This window comes from Polypterus senegalus, chromosome 18, assembly GCF_016835505.1.
Source record: "Polypterus senegalus isolate Bchr_013 chromosome 18, ASM1683550v1, whole genome shotgun sequence".
NCBI classification, from domain to species: Eukaryota; Metazoa; Chordata; class Cladistia; order Polypteriformes; family Polypteridae; genus Polypterus; species Polypterus senegalus.
This window is the reverse complement of record NC_053171.1, coordinates 42,526,377-42,546,617: the sequence shown is the minus strand read 5'-3', so window position 1 is coordinate 42,546,617 and position 20,241 is coordinate 42,526,377. Positions and strand designations below refer to the sequence as shown.

General features: G+C 40.1%; 1 protein-coding gene across 1 annotated transcript in view; it reads right to left on the bottom strand.

Annotated features, from left to right (window-relative positions):
* Nucleotides 1-20,241, bottom strand: part of LOC120518965 (protein phosphatase 1 regulatory subunit 36) — a 35,154-nt gene that overhangs the window by 7,381 nt on the left and 7,532 nt on the right. Inside the window, exons 5-9 of the mRNA XM_039742008.1 lie at nt 18,046-18,188; nt 17,893-17,962; nt 2,025-2,123; nt 1,624-1,767; nt 577-619 (exon numbers count right to left, since the gene is read on the bottom strand). Coding sequence (XP_039597942.1) covers nt 577-619; nt 1,624-1,767; nt 2,025-2,123; nt 17,893-17,962; nt 18,046-18,188 — 499 coding nt within the window. The remainder of the gene's footprint in view (nt 1-576; nt 620-1,623; nt 1,768-2,024; nt 2,124-17,892; nt 17,963-18,045; nt 18,189-20,241) is intronic.

Genomic DNA, 20,241 nt, shown 5'->3' with positions numbered 1-20,241 from the left:
TCAGTATTAAATTTTGCAGTGCACCATTTATTGGAATGTATTTTGTAATGCATGCAGTAATAAAATGCATTGCATTAGTCATTCCAACAGATGGCACATTACAAACATTTGTATTAATAAAATGCATTACTACAAATATTTGCGCTGTCTCATCTGTCAAAATGACAAATGCAATGCATATGTCTTTGTTATAATCCATTTGTTATGGGATTTGTAAAAGCAGTGTTAGTGTTGGTGATGTGACACCTGTTGGAATTAGAAATGAAATTTATTTTATTACTAGAAATGTTTGTGATGCACCTTCTTTTGCAATGACAGAGACACAGCAACTAAACGGACAAAGATACACAGACACTTATCCTTTTATTAAGGTGTGCATTATATGACCATTGTGATTTCTCTGTATGGCTCTGCAGTCATTATGGTAGTAATCCTTGTCTCAGTCTCAGTATGGTCCTCAGATTAAAAAGGTTAAGGACACCTGTATTAGTGAATGAATACTTTTGAAAACCGCTACACTCATTTGCAACACATAGAAAACAACAGAAGTTACCACACCATTGCATTCATACTTACCTCAAATAACAACCTGTCTTTGCAAGTGGATGAACCTCTTTTCCTATGAACAAAAAATCCAAATCCAAATTAGAATGACATCAGGATTTGCAGTGAATGGAGCGAACGAAAAATAGCTAAGACTTCTGGTTGTTATGCACACAATATTCTGAATATACAAGTCACCTATTAAAGTTAATTTTTTTTACAGCACTCCCTGTTGTCCATCAGAGCCCATAGCCAGTTACCAAATAATAGGTCTGCTGTCTGTTGTACCTGCCTGTTCTGACTGATATATGTAAGTTCAATGCATATGCATACTGATATAAATGATGCTTTCACTATATAGGGGTCCTCAGGCCGAGTTGTTTCGGGTCCCAACTTTTTTTTCCCCAACCATTGTCTTAATAAGTGACTTGTGTTGTTCATTGCACACACACACTGCAGTGTGTGATATTATTTTTAATGCACTATATCTGTAGATAATCCAAATATTTCCAGTTAAAATCAGTGAGTGATAAAATGAAAATGTGTATCCTTGTATAAAATGAACAAATACTTGTCAGATGTTAATAAAAAAAATTACAGTTTTTATATTAAAACAATGAATATCAGTGTGCATAGTTATGAGAGGGGTCCAGTTTCAAAAACAAAAATCTGCTGCTACAGGGGCCATCAAGATGAAGTTTAGTAATCCCAACACACAACAGCCCTTATCATGATGACATTAAGCAGTTCCTCTGCTGATCAGAAGGTGGCAACAAAATCAACCATTTGCCCATCTGGAAAAGTTATTCAGATTGGAGCAGAAGCAGTGAAATAAATGTCATATAATGAAGCCTAAACAGTGGCTAGGATGACAGACAAAGACACTGTATGTTCTTGACATGAAGATGGACTTTTACCAGAGTCTCTGGGGTCTAACATTATTGTCCAGAAAGCTGTTATACATCTGCAAACATTTGATCAATTCCATATCTTATAGACTCAAAAGATCTTCTCCCATAAAGTCCCAGCTATTCTGGCTCAAATGGAAGCCTTGATATTTGGTGAAAGGCATATACTCACTTCCCACATGCTAAGTGATGCTGTTCCTCGATCCCCAGCCCAAGCACTAGGATGGAGTACGTCAATGCAAACTGCTTACGGGCTGCTTCGACCTTTGCATGCAGCAGAGCTAAGTCTCTTTTATCTTGCAAACTTGGCTCCCGGCTGGAATAAGGAGATAAAAACGTATAAAAAGTATTTTATATTAAGTATCAATGTTTTTTTCCTTGACTTCCCACTGACTAATACAGCATTTGTAAAATTATTGTCTTGGCAGGTAGAGAAAACATATACCATTTATGCAGTTTAAAGTTTAACAAATGGCTGTTTTAAAGGATTTTGTCAAAATAGTAAAATCGGGGAGGCTTCACATAGCAGTAGGTCTCAATGTTCTGAGCTACTTCTTAGATCGTGTCACTTACAGGAGCAGGGATGCCCATTTCTTTATCACAGCTTTCTCCTCAAAGTAGAAGGATAAATATAAAAGAAGGGCAGACAAGAAGTCATTCAGTTGCGGACTCCTGTAGGGAATAAGAAGAGCAAAATTGAAATGCTATCTGATTATATAACACTTCAACCAATCAAAAACCAAATAGTTAAATCATTTTAAGTTGCCTGGAGACCCAATCCTTATCACAGCTGCATCACCACACTAGAGGTTTAGGTTAAAACATGGCTGCTGTATGCTGTAAGCTTCCTTCCTCTCTCTATAGAGTTTATTCAGGTCATATTCGTTTTACTGCCACATGCCATTGTTTGCGCTGCTCAATATAGTGTTCATTATCTTAGGATGAAGTATTAAGTTGTTTTTAGGTCTAATTTGTAGAAATTTGTAGCATGCTAGTGCAACGGTCAGTCTTGCACCTCACACCTTCAGGCAGAGAACTTGGAGCAACATCACCACTTGGGCCATGTCCACACTAGCATGTTTTTATTTAAAAGCTTCATTTTTCAATGAAATCAATCCCTGTCCATACTAGCATTTTCACACACAAAAAATGGCTGAAAACTCTTATGATGTACACCTGTCTACATTGGGCATGTGCACATTGGCGAAAAAATCCTTGAAGAGTGCCGGTCACTGGATTTATCACAAAACTGTAGCAGCTGGTAAATTATTTGCCTTTTGTACAAGTGTGCTGCCTTCAAGTGGTACAAAACATAATTTAGTTTACACAGAGGTAAGCAACACAACAATCTCCACTTAAAGCAACTCTTCTATACCCATTGTGTTGGAATATGGTTTTCTTCCAGGAAGGCTGATAAATCAGGGAATGAGATGTTGTAATGAGCAGGATCCAGTCAGGGAAGGAATACATGATAAGCAAATCAGAGCATGATTAGAGTTTGCATTTACAAAAGTCTATCTTTTTGCATGTCCACAAGTATACGACTCTGGAAAGTGTTTTTGAAAGCCTACTATATGATGGATTAAGTGACCATACCCAGGTACAGTTTTGCCACGATAGGTTCTGGCCCTCCACGATCGCGTAATGGAATATGTGGATTCAGAAAATGGATAGACCAATGAATGCTCAGCTAAAATAATAAACTTTCAGTTACCATTTTACTGTATATTCACATAAAAATTAAAGGAACACTTTGAAAACACATCAGATCTCAATGGGAAAAAGAAATCCTCCTGGATATCTATACTGATATAGACTGGGTAATGTGTTAGGAACGAAAGGATGCCACATCGTTTGATGGAAGTGAAAATGATCAACCTACAGAGCCCTGAATTCAAAGACGCCCCAAAAATCAGAGTGAAAAAATTATGTGGCAGGCTAGTCCATTTTACCAAAATTTAATTGCAGCAACTCAAAATTGTACGCAGCACTTTGTATGGCCCCTGTGTTCTTCTATACATGCCTAACAACATCGGTGCATGCTTCTAATGAGATGACAGATGGTGTTGTGGGGGATCTCCTCCCAGATCTGGACCAGGGCATCACTGAGCTCCTGGACAGTCTGAGGTGCAACCTGGTGGCATTGGATGGACCAAAACATAATGTCCCAGAGGTGTTCTATTGGATTTAGGTCAGGAAAGTGTGGTGGCCAGTCAATGGTATCAATTCCTTCATCCTCCAGGAACTGCCTGCATACTCTCACCACATGAGGCCAGGAATTGTCGTGCACCAGGAGCCACTGTACCAGCATAGGGTCTGACAATGGGTCCAAGGATTTCATCCTGATACCTAATGGCAGCCAAGGTGCCTTTGTCAAGCCTGTAGCGGTCTGTGTGACCCTCCATGGATATGCCTCCCCAGACAATCATTAACCCACCACCACACTGCTCATGCTGAATGATGTTACAGGCAGCATAATGTTCTCCATGGCTTCTCCAGACCCTTTCACTTCTGTCACGTGCTCAGGGTGAACCTGCTCTCATCTGTAAAAAGCACAGGGCACCAGTGGTGCATCTGCCAATTCTGGTATTCTATGGCGAATGCCAATCGAGCTGCATGCTGCTGGGCAGTGAGCTCAGGGCCCATTAGAGGACATGGGGCCCTTGGGTCACCCTCATGAAGTCTTTCTGGTTGTTTGGTCAGAGACATTCACACCAGTGGCCTGCTGGAGGTCATTTTGTAGGGCTCTGGCAGTGCTCATCCTGTTCCTCCTTGCCCAAAGGAGCAGATACTGGTCCTGCTGATGGGTTATGGACCTTCTATGGCCCTCTCCAGCTCTCCTAGAGTAACTGCTTGTCTCCTAGAATCTCCTCCATGCCCTTGAGACTGTGCAGGGAGACACAGCAAACCTTCTGGCAATGACACGTATTGATGTGCCATCCTGGAGAAGTTGGACTACCTGTGCAACCTCTGTAGGGTCCAGGTATCGCCTCATGCTACCAGTAGTGACACTGACTGTAGCCAAATGCAAAACTAGTGAAGAAACAGTCAGAAAAGATGAGGAGGGAAAAATGTCAGTGGCCTCCACCTGTTAAACCATTCCTGTTTTGGGGTCATCTCATTGTTGCCCCTCTAGTGCATCTGTTGTTAATTGCATTAACACCACAGCAGCTGAAACTGATTAACAACCCCCTCTGCTACTTAACTGACCAGATTAATAACCCATAAGTTTCATTGACTTTATGCTATACTCTGATTAAAAAGTGTTCCTTTAATTCTTTTGAGCAGTATATATATATATATATTCAACCATCCATTATCCAACCCGCTATATCCTAACTACAGGGTCACGGGGTCTGCTGGATCCAATCCCAGCCAACACAGGGCGCAAGGCAGGAAACAAACCCCACTGCAGGGCGCACACACCCACACACCAAGCACACACTAGGTTCAATTTAGAATCGCCAATGCACCTAACCTGCATGTCTTTGGACTGTGGGAGGAAACCGGAGTACCTGGAGGAAACCCACGCAGACACGGGGAGAACATGCAAACTCCATGCAGGGAGAACCTGGGAAGCGAACCCAGGTCTCCTAACTGTGAGGAAGCGGAGTAATTTCTACAAAAGGCGGATCTACTAAATACTGATTTCATTTCTTTTTTGTGGTGCCCAAATTTATGCACCTGCCTGATTTTGTTTGAACAATTATTGCACACTTTCTGTAAATCCAATAAACTTCATTTCACTTCTCAAATATCACTGTGTGTGTCTCCTATATGATATATTTAACTGACTGATTTTTTTATCGTAACAACCAACGATTTATACAGGAAAATAATGACTATTAACAAGGTTGCCCAAATATATATATATATAATATATATATGTGTGTGTGTATATATATATATATATATATGTGTGTGTGTATATATATATATATATATATATATATATATATATATATATATATATATATATATATATATATATATATATATATATATATATATATATGTATATGTATACATATGTATATATATGTGTATATGTATGTATATATATGTGTGTATAAATATATATATATGTGTATAAATATATATATATATACAAACCGGATTCCAAAAAAGTTGGGACACTAAACAAATTGTGAATAAAAACTGAATGCAATGATGTGGAGATGGCAAATGTCAATATTTTATTTGTAATAGAACGTAGATGACAGATCAAACGTTTAATCCAAGTAAATGTATCATTTTAAAGGAAAAATATGTTGATTCAAAATTTCACGGTGTCAACAAATCCCAAAAAAGTTGGGACAAGTAGCAATAAGAGGCTGGAAAAAGTAAATTTGAGCATAACGAATAACGAATTAGGTCAATTGGCAACATGATTGGGTATAAAAAGAGCTTCTCAGAGTGGCAGTGTCTCTCAGAAGCCAAGATGGGTAGAGGATCACCAATTCCCACAATGTTGCGCAGAAAGATAGTGGAGCAATATCAGAAAGGTGTTACCCAGCGAAAAATTGCAAAGACTTTGCATCTATCATCATCAACTGTGCATAACATCATCCAAGATTCAGAGAATCTGGAACAATCTCTGTGCGTAAGGGTCAAGGCCGTAAAACCATACTGGATGCCCGTGATCTCCGGCCCTTAAATGACACTGCACCACAAACAGGAATGCTACTGTAAAGGAAATCACAGAATGGGCTCAGGAATACTTCCAGAAACCATTGTCAGTGAACACAATCCACCGTGCCATCCGCCGTTGCCAGCTGAAACTCTACAGTGCAAAGAAGAAGCCATTTCTAAGCAAGATCCACAAGCTCAGGCGTTGTCACTGGGCCAGGGATCATTTAAAATGGAGTGTGGCAAAATGGAAGACTGTTCTGTGGTCAGACGAGTCACGATTCGAAGTTCTTTGTGGAAATCTGGGACGCCATGTCATCCGGACCAAAGAGGACAAGGACAAGTTGTTATCAACGCTCAGTTCAGAAGCCTGCATCTCTGATGGTATGGGGTTGCATGAGTGCGTGTGGCATGGGCAGCTTGCATGTCTGGAAAGGCACCATCAATGCAGAAAAATATATTCAGGTTCTAGAACAACATATGCTCCCATCCAGACGTCATCTCTTTCAGGGAAGACCCTGCATTTTTCAACAAGATAATGCCAGACCACATTCTGCATCAATCACAACATCATGGCTGCATAGGAGAAGGATCCGGTACTGAAATGGCCAGTCTGCAGTCCAGATCTTTCACCTATAGAGAACATTTGGCATCATAAAGAGGAAGGTGCGACAAAGAAGGCCCAAGACGATTGAACAGTTAGAGGCCTGTATTAGACAAGAATGGGAGAGCATTCCTATTTCTAAACTTGAGAAACTGGTCTCCTCGTCCCCAGACGTCTGTTGAGTGTTGTAAGAAGAAGGGGAGATGCCACACAGTGGTGAAAATGGCCTTGTCCCAACTTTTTGGGATTTGTTGACACCATGAAATTCTGAATCAACATATTTTTCCCTTAAAATGATACATTTTCTCAGTTTAAACTTTTGTTCCGTGATTTATGTTCTATTCTGAATAAAATATTAGAAGTTGGCACCTCCACATCATTGCATTCAGTTTTTATTCACGATTTGTATAGTGTCCCAACTTTTTGGAATCCGTGTTTATATATATATATATATATATATATATATATATATATATATATATATATATATATATATATTGTAAAAGGCGCTGTATAGCGCCCGACCCGGCACAGACCACGCAGAGGCACGTGTACAAAAACACACAGGCTTTATTTTTCTTCAGCTGTGTGACGCGTCTTCCCCGTGCCACACAGCCCAAACACAGTCCCAAAGCACAAAACAAAACAAACCAGAATTCTCCACCTCGCTCCACCACTCCTCCCAGACAAGCTTCGTCTCCTTCCTCCCAACTCTGGCTCACTGAGTGGTGGTGTCTGGACCCTTTTATAGCCCACCCGGAAGCGTTCCAGGCGATTAAACACCTGGTCCTAATTGCACTTCCGGGTGGGGCTGCAGGCTCGTCCAGCCGGGCTGTGGGAAGCAGGCAGCTCCCCCTAGCGGCCACGCCGGGCCCCAGCCAAGCTGTGGAGGACTCCATCTCCTATGGAGCCCTGCGGGTGGATGGGAAAACACCGTTGGCCAGGGAGGCTGCCACCAAGCATCCCGGGGGAGGTACTGGACTGTCCATGGCGGCTCCCCCGGAACATAAGCAGCAGGGGCGTCCCTGCCGGGCATGGGACCCGGCTGTCCTTCACAATATATATATATAGCACATGTATATATATATGTAGACTCAAACCCATTATGACAGCAGCAATCCAAGCTGTGAGAAAACAGTAAAAAGGAGGCGTGTCAGACGTCGTGGTACATTTTCTGATGCAGCTAGACGAAAACAACTTTGTGATGCTGTCGCCGAATACACAAAACAATTACTTTGACAATGTTACGTTATTTTTAAAATGTTTCCTTTTCTTTTTCATAACTTCTTTAACACACTACTTCTCCACTGCGAAGCGCGGTATTTTGCTAGTATACTAATAAAAGGCAAAGCCCTCACTGACTCACTCACTCACTCACCACTAATTCTCCAACTTCCCGTGTAGGTGGAAGGCTGAAATTTGGCAGGCTCATTCCTTACAGCTTACTTACAAAAGTTAGGCAGGTTTCATTTCGAAATTCTACGCGTAATGGCCATAACTGGAACCTACTTACGTACATATATATACGGCCATAGCCAGCAGCTTGGTCGCCGTGTGAGGCAGAGTTACGTCCCGCATCATCACGCCTCCCACGTAATTGAGTGCCTGCCCATATAAGGTAAATATTCGCGGGTGAAGGACTGTGCTTAGCATATTCATAAGTGCAGCTACTGCGGAAACCCTCTGATGCTGAACAAGCCTTTGTACACATATCAACAGGAAAGCAAGGTGTAAAGCTTAAGTTTAAATTACGTTCATAGACACGCTGTCGCTAAATATTCGCAGGCAAATCCACAACTTAATACCGGGAATGCGTGTTAAACATCTTAGATTCACGAGTACCGATTTGGGTAGTGATCACTTCGATGAATGAAACCTGTTCAAAAAACGCATTACACAATTGAGAAGGCAGCAAAAGAATATGAAGCAAGTGGCGCATACAAGCATATTCATAAGTGCAGCTACTGTGGAAACAAAGCACGGTGTAAACCTAAAGTTTAAATTAGGTTCATAGACAGGCTGCCACTGGCGTTTGTCATGCCTATGATGAATACGATATTCGCGAGATACAAGTTTAATGAGAAGACGCAGGGTATAAACGAGACTTTTGATCACTTTGTAATAAAGTTACAATTGCTGTAATGGAGTTAAAATTGCTGGTGAAGGACTGTGCTTATGCAAATGAATAGGAAAGCAAGGTGTAAAGCTTAACTTTACATTAGGTTCATAGACACGCTGACACTAGCGTTTGTCATGCCTAAGATGAATACGATATTCGCGATATACAAGTTTAATGAGAGGACGCAGGGTATAAACGAGACTTTTCAGCACTTTGTAGCGGAATTAAAATTGCTGGTGAAGGACTGTGCTTATGCAAACGAAGATAAGATGGTCAGGGATAGAGTAGTGTTTGGCGCAAACTCCGCAAAAGTGCGAGAGAAATTTTTAAGTGCCGGGTCTGAGCTAACATTAAATAAACCCGTGGACATCGCGAGATCACACGAGCTAGCACAAGCACAGCTGAGAAGCTTCGATGCATGTACTCCGAGCGGCTCATGTGAACTGACTTTGCAGGACTGGGACAGGTTAAATTAAGTTCATTGACACGTTACCGCTAAATATTCGCAAGCCAATCCGCAACTTAATACCAGGAATGCCTGTTAAACATCTTAGATTCACGAGTGCCGATTTGGGTAGTGAACACTTCGATGAATTAAACCTGTTATCTTTACAACGGTTGATAAACATGGAATATAACTTGAACACAACACATCCTGCAAATACGAACCTGATTGAAAGAAATAATGACAATCAAATCCTTGATGACTGTAACACTCATAACAGTGACAAAACAATTACATTGACAATCATGTTACGTTATTTGCAAAATGTTTCCTTTTCTTTTTCATAACTTCTTTAACACACTACTTCTCCTGCTAGTATATTTTGCTAGTATAATATATATATATATATATATATATATATATATATATATATATATATATATATATATATATATATATATATACTGCTCAAAAGAATTAAAGGAACACTTTTAATCAGAGTATAGCATAAAGTCAATGAAACTTATGGGATATTAATCTGGTCAGTTAAGTAGCAGAGGGGTTGTTAATCAGTTTCAGCTGCTGTGGTGTTAATGAAATTAACAACAGATGCACTAGAGGGGCAACAATGAGATGACCCCAAAACAGGAATGGTTTAACAGGTGGAGGCCACTGACATTTTTCCCTCCTCATCTTTTCTGACTGTTTCTTCACTAGTTTTGCATTTGGCTACAGTCAGTGTCACTACTGGTAGCATGAGGCGATACCTGGACCCTACAGAGGTTGCACAGGTAGTCCAACTTCTCCAGGATGGCACATCAATATGTGTCATTGCCAGAAGGTTTGCTGGGTCTCCTGCACAGTCTCAAGGGCATGGAGGAGATTCTAGGAGACAAGCAGTTACTCTAGGAGAGCTGGAGAGGGCCATAGAAGGTCCATAACCCATCAGCAGGACCAGTATCTGCTCCTTTGGGCAAGGAGGAACAGGATGAGCACTGCCAGAGCCCTACAAAATGACCTCCAGCAGGCCACTGGTGTGAATGTCTCTGACCAAACAACCAGAAAGACTTCATGAGGGTGACCCAAGGGCCCCATGTCCTCTAATGGGCCCTGAGCTCACTGCCCAGCAGCATGCAGCTCGATTGGCATTCGCCATAGAATACCAGAATTGGCAGATGCACCACTGGTGCCCTGTGCTTTTACAGATGAGAGCAGGTTCACCCTGAGCACGTGACAGAAGTGAAAGGGTCTGGAGAAGCCATGGAGAACATTATGCTGCCTGTAACATCATTCAGCATGAGCAGTTTGGTGGTGGGTTAATGATTGTCTGGGGAGGCATATCCATGGAGGGTCACACAGACCGCTACAGGCTTGACAAAGGCACCTTGGCTGCCATTAGGTATCAGGATGAAATCCTTGGACCCATTGTCAGACCCTATGCTGGTACAGTGGCTCCTGGTGCACGACAATTCCTGGCCTCATGTGGTGAGAGTATGCAGGCAGTTCCTGGAGGATGAAGGAATTGATACCATTGACTGGCCACCACACTTTCCTGACCTAAATCCAATAGAACACCTCTGGGACATTATGTTTTGGTCCATCCAAAGCCACCAGGTTGCACCTCAGACTGTCCAGGAGCTCAGTGATGCCCTGGTCCAGATCTGGGAGGAGATCCCCCACAACACCATCTGTCATCTCATTAGAAGCATGCACCGATGTTGTCAGGCATGTATACAAGAACACAGGGGCCATACAAAGTGCTGCGTACAATTTTGAGTTGCTGCAATTAAATTTTGGCAAAATGGACTAGCCTGCCACATAATTTTTTCACTCTGATTTTTGGGGTGTCTTTGAATTCAGGACTCTGTAGGTTGATCATTTTCATTTCCATCAAACAATGTGGCATCCTTTCGTTCCTAACACATTACCCAGTCTAAATCAGTATAGATATCCAGGAGGATTTCTTTTTCCCATCGAGATCTGATGTGTTTTCAAAGTGTTCCTTTAATTTTTTTGAGCAGTTTATATTGTCAGAGACGGCTGGGGAGGCGTCCCAGCCGGGACGCCCATGAGGACCGGAGGAGGGCTTGCGCCTTCCCCAGACCATGTGGGGGTTAACTGCCCTGGTTGCTTTGGGGACCACGGGTAGGGAACGTGGAAGCTCAACCCTGTAGGGGCCCGTGGTTACCGCCAGGGGGCGCCCCAATGCCTTGGAGACCCTGGACCTCCGCACTGCCGCCACACCCGGAAGTGCTGGGGGAAGAAGACTGGGGACACCTGGAGTGCTTCCGGGGATACAGCCGGCACTTCTGCCACATGGGGGCATGTTTGTGGGAGTTGGCCGGGAAGCACCTGGAGCACATCCGGGTGTGTATAAAAGGGGCCGCCTCCCTTCATTCAAGACAAGAGTTGGGTGGAAGTTGGACGACATCGGGAGTAAGACAAGGAGGCGGCCTGAACAGTGGAAAGGCTTTGTGTTGTGTGGCCAGGACTATGGGGTTGTGAGCACTTAAGTGTAAATAGTATTGAATAATAAACACGTGTTGGGTGACACGAGTGTGTCTGCCTGTCTGTGTCCGGGTCAACGTTCACTATATATATATATATATATATATATATATATATATATATATATATATATATATATATATATATATATATATATATATATATATATATATATATATACTAGCAAAATACCAGCAGATGAGAAGTAGTGTGTTAAAGAAGTAATGAAAAGAAAAGGAAACATTTTGAAAATAACGTAACATGATTGTCAATGTAATTGTTTTGTCACTGTTGTGAGTGATGAGTGTTGCTGTCTATATATATATATATATATATATATATATATATATATATATATATATATATATATATATATATATATATATATATATACACACACACACATATATATATATATATATATATATATATATATATATATATATATATATATATATATATATATATATATATATATATATATATATTTAGACGATGCTCAATTGGCACTAAGGGGCCTAAAGTGTGCCAAGAAAACATCCCCCACACCATTACACCACCACCACCAGCCTGCACAGTGGTAACAAGGCATAATAGATCCATGTTCCCATCCTGTTTACACCAAATTCTGACTCTACCATTTGAATGTCTCAACAGAAATCGAGACTCATCAGACCAGGCAACATTTTTCCAGTCTTCAACTGTCCAATTTTGGTGAGCTTGTGCAAATTGTAGCCTCTTTTTCCTATCTGTAGTAGAGATGAGTGGTACCCGGTGGGGTCTTCTGCTGTTGTAGCCCATCCGCCTCAAGGTTGTGCGTGTTGTGGCTTCACAAATGCTTTGCTGAATACCTTGGTTGTAAAGAGTGGGTATATATACACACATACACATCTACATATATACATATACACACACACACACATTATTTGTACAAAATCTTAATTTATTTATCCATTCCTAAATAATTAAATGGGCAGGCTATTTCGTATCAGTGCAATACGCTGTTTGTTAAAACGGATGACTCCCGCTCTTACGTGCAAGTCTGCATGGATATTATGAACTATCGTATCTGTTCAAGTTCTATTTAAATTTTAAGTAGCAGGAATTTTTACTTAGTCGACAGAAATATCTTTGGTAGGAATGTAAGTTAAATGTAGGCATCATTGCATAAATTTTTCTTCACCATACTAATGTAAAGAGTAAATTCAACTTGCATTCCAACGATATTGGTGTCGACTAAATAGAACTTGAAAAGATATATTTTTTCGAATGTGATCACGCAATTCAGATCGAGTTGACGCGCACCGACGCATTGAGCCCGCGTGCTATTGTGGTTTCGTCTGCGTGCCTCAATAAGTCACCCTCCCCTCGCTCTTACTTTTTTGCTGTTCATCTAATGAATACACTGAGTATGGCTTTACCAAAACAATCATTAATGGCGAATAAAGTATCCATTATTCATAAAGCTTCCATTGGTGATCTGTCTTTCTGCGTTAACTGCATATTATTTCATATACCCGCACTTCGCAGCGGAGAATTAGTGTGTTAAAGAAGTTATGAAAAAGAAAAGGGAACATTTTAAAATTAATGTAACAAGATTGTCAATATACAGTAATTGTTTTGTGAGTGTTATGAGTGTTGCTGTCATCAAGGATTTGATTATCATTATTTCTTTCAATCAGGTTCGTATTTGTATGATGTGTTGTGTTCAAGTTACATTCCGTGTTTGTCAATCGTTGTAAAGATAACAGGTTTCATTCATCAATTCGTTTCTTACTGCATCAATAAACAGCTCGTCTTCCTCTTTATCTGAGACATGACACACTGTTTTTTTTTTACACTGTCTTCCTTTAGCGGGACATTGACTTTTTCCACCGTGTGCTTTGTTTCCACAGTAGCTGCACTTATGAATATGCTTGTATGTATCACACGCTTCATATTTTTTTGCTGCCTTCTCAATTGTGTAATTCGGTTTTTGTTCAGCACTCTTTGGAACTGTTGCTTTTTGTCTGTGCACTGCGTCATTTCACGTGAGCCGCTCGGTGTACATGCATCAAAGGTTCCTAGCTGTGTTGGTGCCATCTCGTGCGATGTCCACAGCTGTATTTAATGTTAGCTAAGACCCAGCACTTAAAAGTTTCTCTCGCAGTTTCGCTGAGTTTGTGCCAAACACCACCCTGACCATCTCATCTTCCTCTGCATAAGCACAGTCCTTCACCCGTGAATATTTAGTGGCAGTGTTTCTATTGGATTGCAGCTGACAGACGGCCTTATATGGGCAGGCACTAAATTACGTGGGAGGCGTAACTCCGCCTCCCACAGGCATCGAGCAGAAGTCTATTATAGTATATGGACAAAAAAATAGGTTCCAGTTATGACTATTACGCGTAGAATTTCAAAATGAAACCTGCCCAACTTTTGTAAGTAAGCTGTAAGGAATGAGCCTGCCAAATTTCAGCCTTCTACCTACACGGGAAGTTAGAAAATTAGTGATGAGTCAGTGAGTCAGTCAGTCAGTGAGTGAGTGAGTCAGTGAGGGCTTTGCCTTTTATTAGTATATATAATTGACTGTATTGGACAAGTGATGAGCAGTGCCTGGTTGTCTCCACACATACCGCTAAGAATTAAGGCCAAAAAGTTCTATCTTGGTTTAATCAGACCAGAGAGTCTTATTTCTCACCATCTCAGAGTCCTTCCGGTGTCTTTTAGAAAACTCCATGCAGGCTGTCATGTGTTTTGCCTCTCCTCAGTTGTGTGGAGACCAGGCACTGCTCATCACTTCTCTAATACAGTCCCCACAGTGAAGCATGGCAGTGGCAGCATCATGCAGTGGGGGTGTTTTTCAGCTGCAGGGACAGGACGACTGGTTGCAATCAAGGGAAAGATGAATGCGGCCAAGTACAGGGATATCCTGGACAAAAACCTTCTCCAGAGTGCTAAGGACCTCAGACTGGGCCGAAGGTTTACCTTCCAACAAGACAATGACCCTAAGCACACAGCTAAAATAACGAAGGAGTGGCTTCACAACAACTCTGTGACTGTTCTTGAATGGCCCAGCCAGAGCCCTGACTTAAACCCAATTGAGCATCTTTGGAGAGACCTAAAAATGTCAGTCCACCAACGTTTACCATCCAACTTGACAGAACTGGAGAGGATCTGCAAAGAGGAATGGCAGAGGATCCCCAAATCCAGGTGTGAAAAACTTGTTGCATCTTTCCCAAGAAGACTCATGGCTGTATTAGCTCAAAAGGGTGCTTCTACTAAATACTGTGCAAAGGGTCTGAATACTTAGGACCATGTGATATTTCAGTTTTTCTTTTTTAATAATCAAAAATTCTTTTTTTTTGTCTATCAATATGGGGTGCTGTGTGTACATTAATGAGGAAAAAAATTAATTTAAATGATTTTAGCAAATGGCTGCAATATAACAAAGAGTGAAAAATTGAAGGGGGTCTGAATACTTTCCGTACCCACTGTATATATATATATATGTATGTATGTATGTATGTGTGTATATATATATATATATATATATATATATATATATATATATATATATATATATATATATATATATATATATAGTGACAGATAGGGGGCGCTGTCATCCCTTTGAACCCTTAGACCAGACACCAGATACCAGATATAAGTCCAAAAGTTGACTTTATTATAATTAATAAATGCACAAAGCACCCTACACTCCACAATACTCATACAATACTCAATAAATCCACAATAATCAATAATCCTCCTCTCCCTGATGTATTGTCACCCTGCAACCCAACTCGGCTCAACCCTGGAATCTCCCACAGTCCTTTTTATAGTCCTTGACCCGGAAGTGTTTCTCACTTTGTCCATGTGACTAGTAACACTTCCAGGTCAGATAAAAAACTCTTTTTTTTCCATCCGGAAGCACGTCATTTCTTCTCTCCATATGACTAGGAAGCACTTCCGGGTTGTAGGGAAAACAATCTTTGTTCCTCCCTGCAGCGCCTTCTAGTGGCCCCTGTGGTATCCAGCAGGGCGGTGGATAAAAACTCCATTGTCCATAATTCCCTGCTGGCATTCTGGGCACCTCCATGCTGCAGGGAAGGCTCCATCTGGCGGCCTGGGGGTATTGGCCAGAACGACTGGCCAGCCATATACATACTATATATATATATATATATATATATATATATATATATATATATATATATATATATATATATATATATATATATATATATATATATATATATAGAGTATATACATATATATAATATACACCTATATAGCTAGCTACATCACCCGTCAAAAACAGATAATAGAATCATTCAAAATATTTGCTATGTTTTGCGCATTTTTCCTCTGTATTCTCATGTGTCTGATTGATTCTTCACTAGTGCTCCTTTCCTCAAGCATGTTCTTGCAAAGCCAGCTTCAAAAACTCTCTCATTATTTTCAAGGCACCTTCCTCACCCCCTGTTCTGTTTTATATACTTTTCAGTCTTTGGAGGTGACCGTTACACCTTTACTAACATCTCTTGACTGGCACACCATCTCTTGAGTGCATTCCTGTAAAGCCTGTTTGTCAGACTATGTCATTATTTTGAAGGCACCTTTCTCACCTCCTGTCTGATTTTATATTTGCCATCTCAGGGTGCCTCATACACCTTTACCCCTTTTTGTTTGCCTCTTTTGTCACATCACCACAGCCTAACTGACCAATCACACTGCTCAGAGGGACTGGGCACAGACCTTAGTGTTTTATTATATAGCAGAAGATATATATACTAGGATGCTTTGCCCCCTGCTTGCTTTGCTTGCCCCCCCTCTGGGGCACATTACGCGCCAGCCACTTTGCATCTTTGCCACTCACATTGTGAATGGGGGGCTGAACGCACGCTAAGGAGATGCAGTCGGATTAGCTGCTGGCTTGCTGCTGCCGAGCTGCATGTTCTGCTTGTCGCACTGCGAGCTGATAATTTAAAAGCCTGAGACACTTAAAAGACCTACGAGATAAAAGAGGTTGGCCACGGAGCATCTTGCGGGGACCTTAAACATGAGACTTTCTGCCAAGAGATTGACCCAGGACGTAGAACATGAGATTCTTGCAAGATACGCCCTACTTACAACCGATATCAAATAAGACCACAGGCAGAAAAACACTCAGTCATGTAAAGACTTTGAGCACATGCAAATCCAGGGCTCTCAGCGCATATAAAATGTATAAGGACAATACGTTATAGATGAAACATTGGTGACTAAGCGAAGAAGTAGGAACAGTGTGGAGAAACGAGTCTTAAAAGCATAGGAGAGAAAAAAATGCAAAAAAGAAAAAGAATAATCTAGTTGCAAATTCAGAAAATAAGGTAATCAGCCCAGAACAAGTGGAATTGAAAAAAAAAGTAGGTCCAATCAGGCTCAGAATTAAAAGACAAAGAGTAAAAAACAAAGTAGAACTTCATAAAGACATTCAAAAACATTGGCGCTATACACATGCAGAGCAGGTTAGATTTTATGAAAGCAGGGGAATTCAAAAGGCTCAAAAAAACGTTGGTGCAATACAAATGCAGAGAAAGTTAAAGAATATGAAAGCAGGAAAATTAGAAAGTATCAAAAAAAAGAAAGCAAAGATCACAGTAGCACAAACAAATTGATATTATTACTTGAAGAAATGGAAAATAATCACCACGGACCAAGTGTCATTGAAAAAAAGCAGAACAAAGCAAAGTCAGAAACAGAAGACAAAGAGTAGAAAACAAACTAAAACGTCATAAAGAGGTTAAAAAAACAAGGGGCCAAATACATGCAGAGCAGGTTAGAGATAATGAAAACTGGAAATACAAAAGCCTCAAAACAAAATGTAGGCGCGATACACATGCAGAGCAAGATACAGAATATGAAAGCAGAAAAAACTAAAGTGTCAAAACAAAGAAAGTAAACATCGCATTAGCGCAAACAAAGAGAAATTATTACTTGGGAGAAATAACGAAAAGGCGAATAGAGATCAAATATGTGGATACAGGTGATATGTCAGAAGTATGTAAATATTGTAAGGCTTTGAAGTTACACTCAACAAAGTTAACTCTCTTATAAATATGTATACATTATATATTTCTACGAGAGTTGTATTTATTTACTGTATACCCACCTTATTAAAGCCATAAACCAGGAGGCGATAGTCTGGTTTTCATTTTCTTTCAGCAAGCCAAGAGCCACAGCTATAAAACAGGAATGGCTAACTGGGTGAACAGCATTTTTGACTTTTGCTCGTCCTGGGACATATAAAATCCTGCAAGCCTACCTTTAACATCTTCCAGGGTGACTCTCTCATGGTGGCCCTGTTTCAGAGCAGGCTTTGGTGAACCTGATTCGGCTTTCTGATTTTTTTTTTTATCTGCAGTGGTCTTTGCATCATTGGCGCCTCTAGCCGGGGCAGATGGCAATCTGTTGCAAAACCATTTACAAACAAAACATAAAATATTTATTGATAAATGACAATAAAGCAACACTGACATGACCAAAAAAGTTATTTAGATTGTATTTCAGTAAACAAATCTGTTGATGCTTCAAGATGTGCTTTGACTGTTTTCAACACAGTGACAGGTTTTTTTTTTTTTTTGTGCATAAAATGAATCAACCAGTTGTATTTTTAATAAGCCTGGATCATAAGTTAAAACCCAACATATCATAACCTTTGGAAACACATGAATATTTCACATCTGTATCTTTTAAAAGGTAGTATGTAGAATTCTTTATTATGCACTATGCAAATGAAACAGTAATCCATTTATAATGTTTTAAATATATTCACAAGACTCAACCTTAAAATACTTTTGGTACTTTACTGTTGAGTTCTCCTTATATAGTGCGTTTCATAATTACCTCCATCCCAAAGCCCCTCCTGAAAGTAATGAAATATAACTGACAGCGTGAAAGAAACATTTAGCTTTGGTGTCATTTAGAGGTATGTAGTTATTGCACATAAAGTGTTTTGCTATGCTTTCCTCATTAAAATATAGCATCTGTCTTAGTAGTTGTATAAAAGGCTAAATAAATGTCAGACTCCTGTTCAAGCACATCAGAAAAATCACATAAAAGGTCAAGTGAACTACAAACAACAAGAAGGTCCTGGGTGATGGTTCAAAAGTTGGCCGACTATCATGTACCATGGAAGACTTGACAGATGTCTCACACACATAGGAAAATACTGAAAAGTATTGTAAGGACCAAGAATATACAGTAGTAGAAATGTGGTCTGAGCATAAATAAACAAATATAACAAAATGCCAAAGCCAAAATGTTGACCAACACTCAAAAAGGAGCATAAAATTGTAATTACGTGTAAAACAAAAAGGTTTCATTTTGACAATCAACAACACTGGATGTCAGGACTTATGCCACTATTTTAAATACTGCCCAAGAAATGATGTTTAAACATGGCATTATCCTATTATCATGTGAAAAAAAAAGCTGAAAATGGTGACATGCACAATAAATGAAATGGACGTACAAAAATAAACAAACTTACAATATAAATGAATAGAATCTTAGGTGTACAGAAAGGAAACCGGAAAATCATAATCCCTAGGTCTTTGTTTTCACTTGCCATTCCCTGTGTATATGTCCTATGTGGGTGAGATGAGCTTTCAGAAGTATGTCAGTAAAGTCCCTGTTAACACATTGTGTCAGTAATTTTTATCAGGATTCGCACAGGATAAGATACACCTAGAAAAATTACAGAGATAGGCATGAATTCTATGGTAACACAATGTCATTAACTCAAAACAGCCATGTGCATTGTAGTGACGTAACTAGAAAAGAAAGAATGGCGCCAACCAGGGTAAGGAAAAACTGTGACTGCAGCAGTGCTGAAACTCTGTGCCTCATCTTGGTTTGGGGTGCCCAGTGGCACCAGTCTGAGCAAATGGTTCATAACCTCCAAGTTTGACAGGGCATATTTAAAGAGTTGTGTGAGAAATATCCTTTCTTTTAAGGAGTCTTTTGGACAAAATGTGGAGAACATACCAAATACCTGAAATGAAAGAATAGGGACTGCTTTGGGTGTGAAGTGATCAATGTGGGTAACACAGAGTGCGGAAAAGGTCAGGTTTTTCCACAAAAACTTGTAAAACCCCAGGGGAAATGATGTACTTTTACCAACAAGTCGATTCACATGGGACTAGTATTAAATTTAACAAAGTTTTTACAGAAGGTAAGACACTCCATAATCTTTACTGAGGTGTGAACTTACACTCCACAAAAAGCTACTGACATGAGTATTCAGATGGGACTAAAATTAAACAGCAATAAACACTTTACCTAACCTTCTGGTTTAAAAATGATCCAAACCAAATAGGGCCAACACCAAATAAAACTGAACATTTCCAAATAACCCCAGATGCTTACATTTATTACTTTGTCACTGAATACTTTACTGATGCTACATTCTGCAAAAGGCACTATATAAGGTAACAAAGTTTGTAGATATAAACTATTT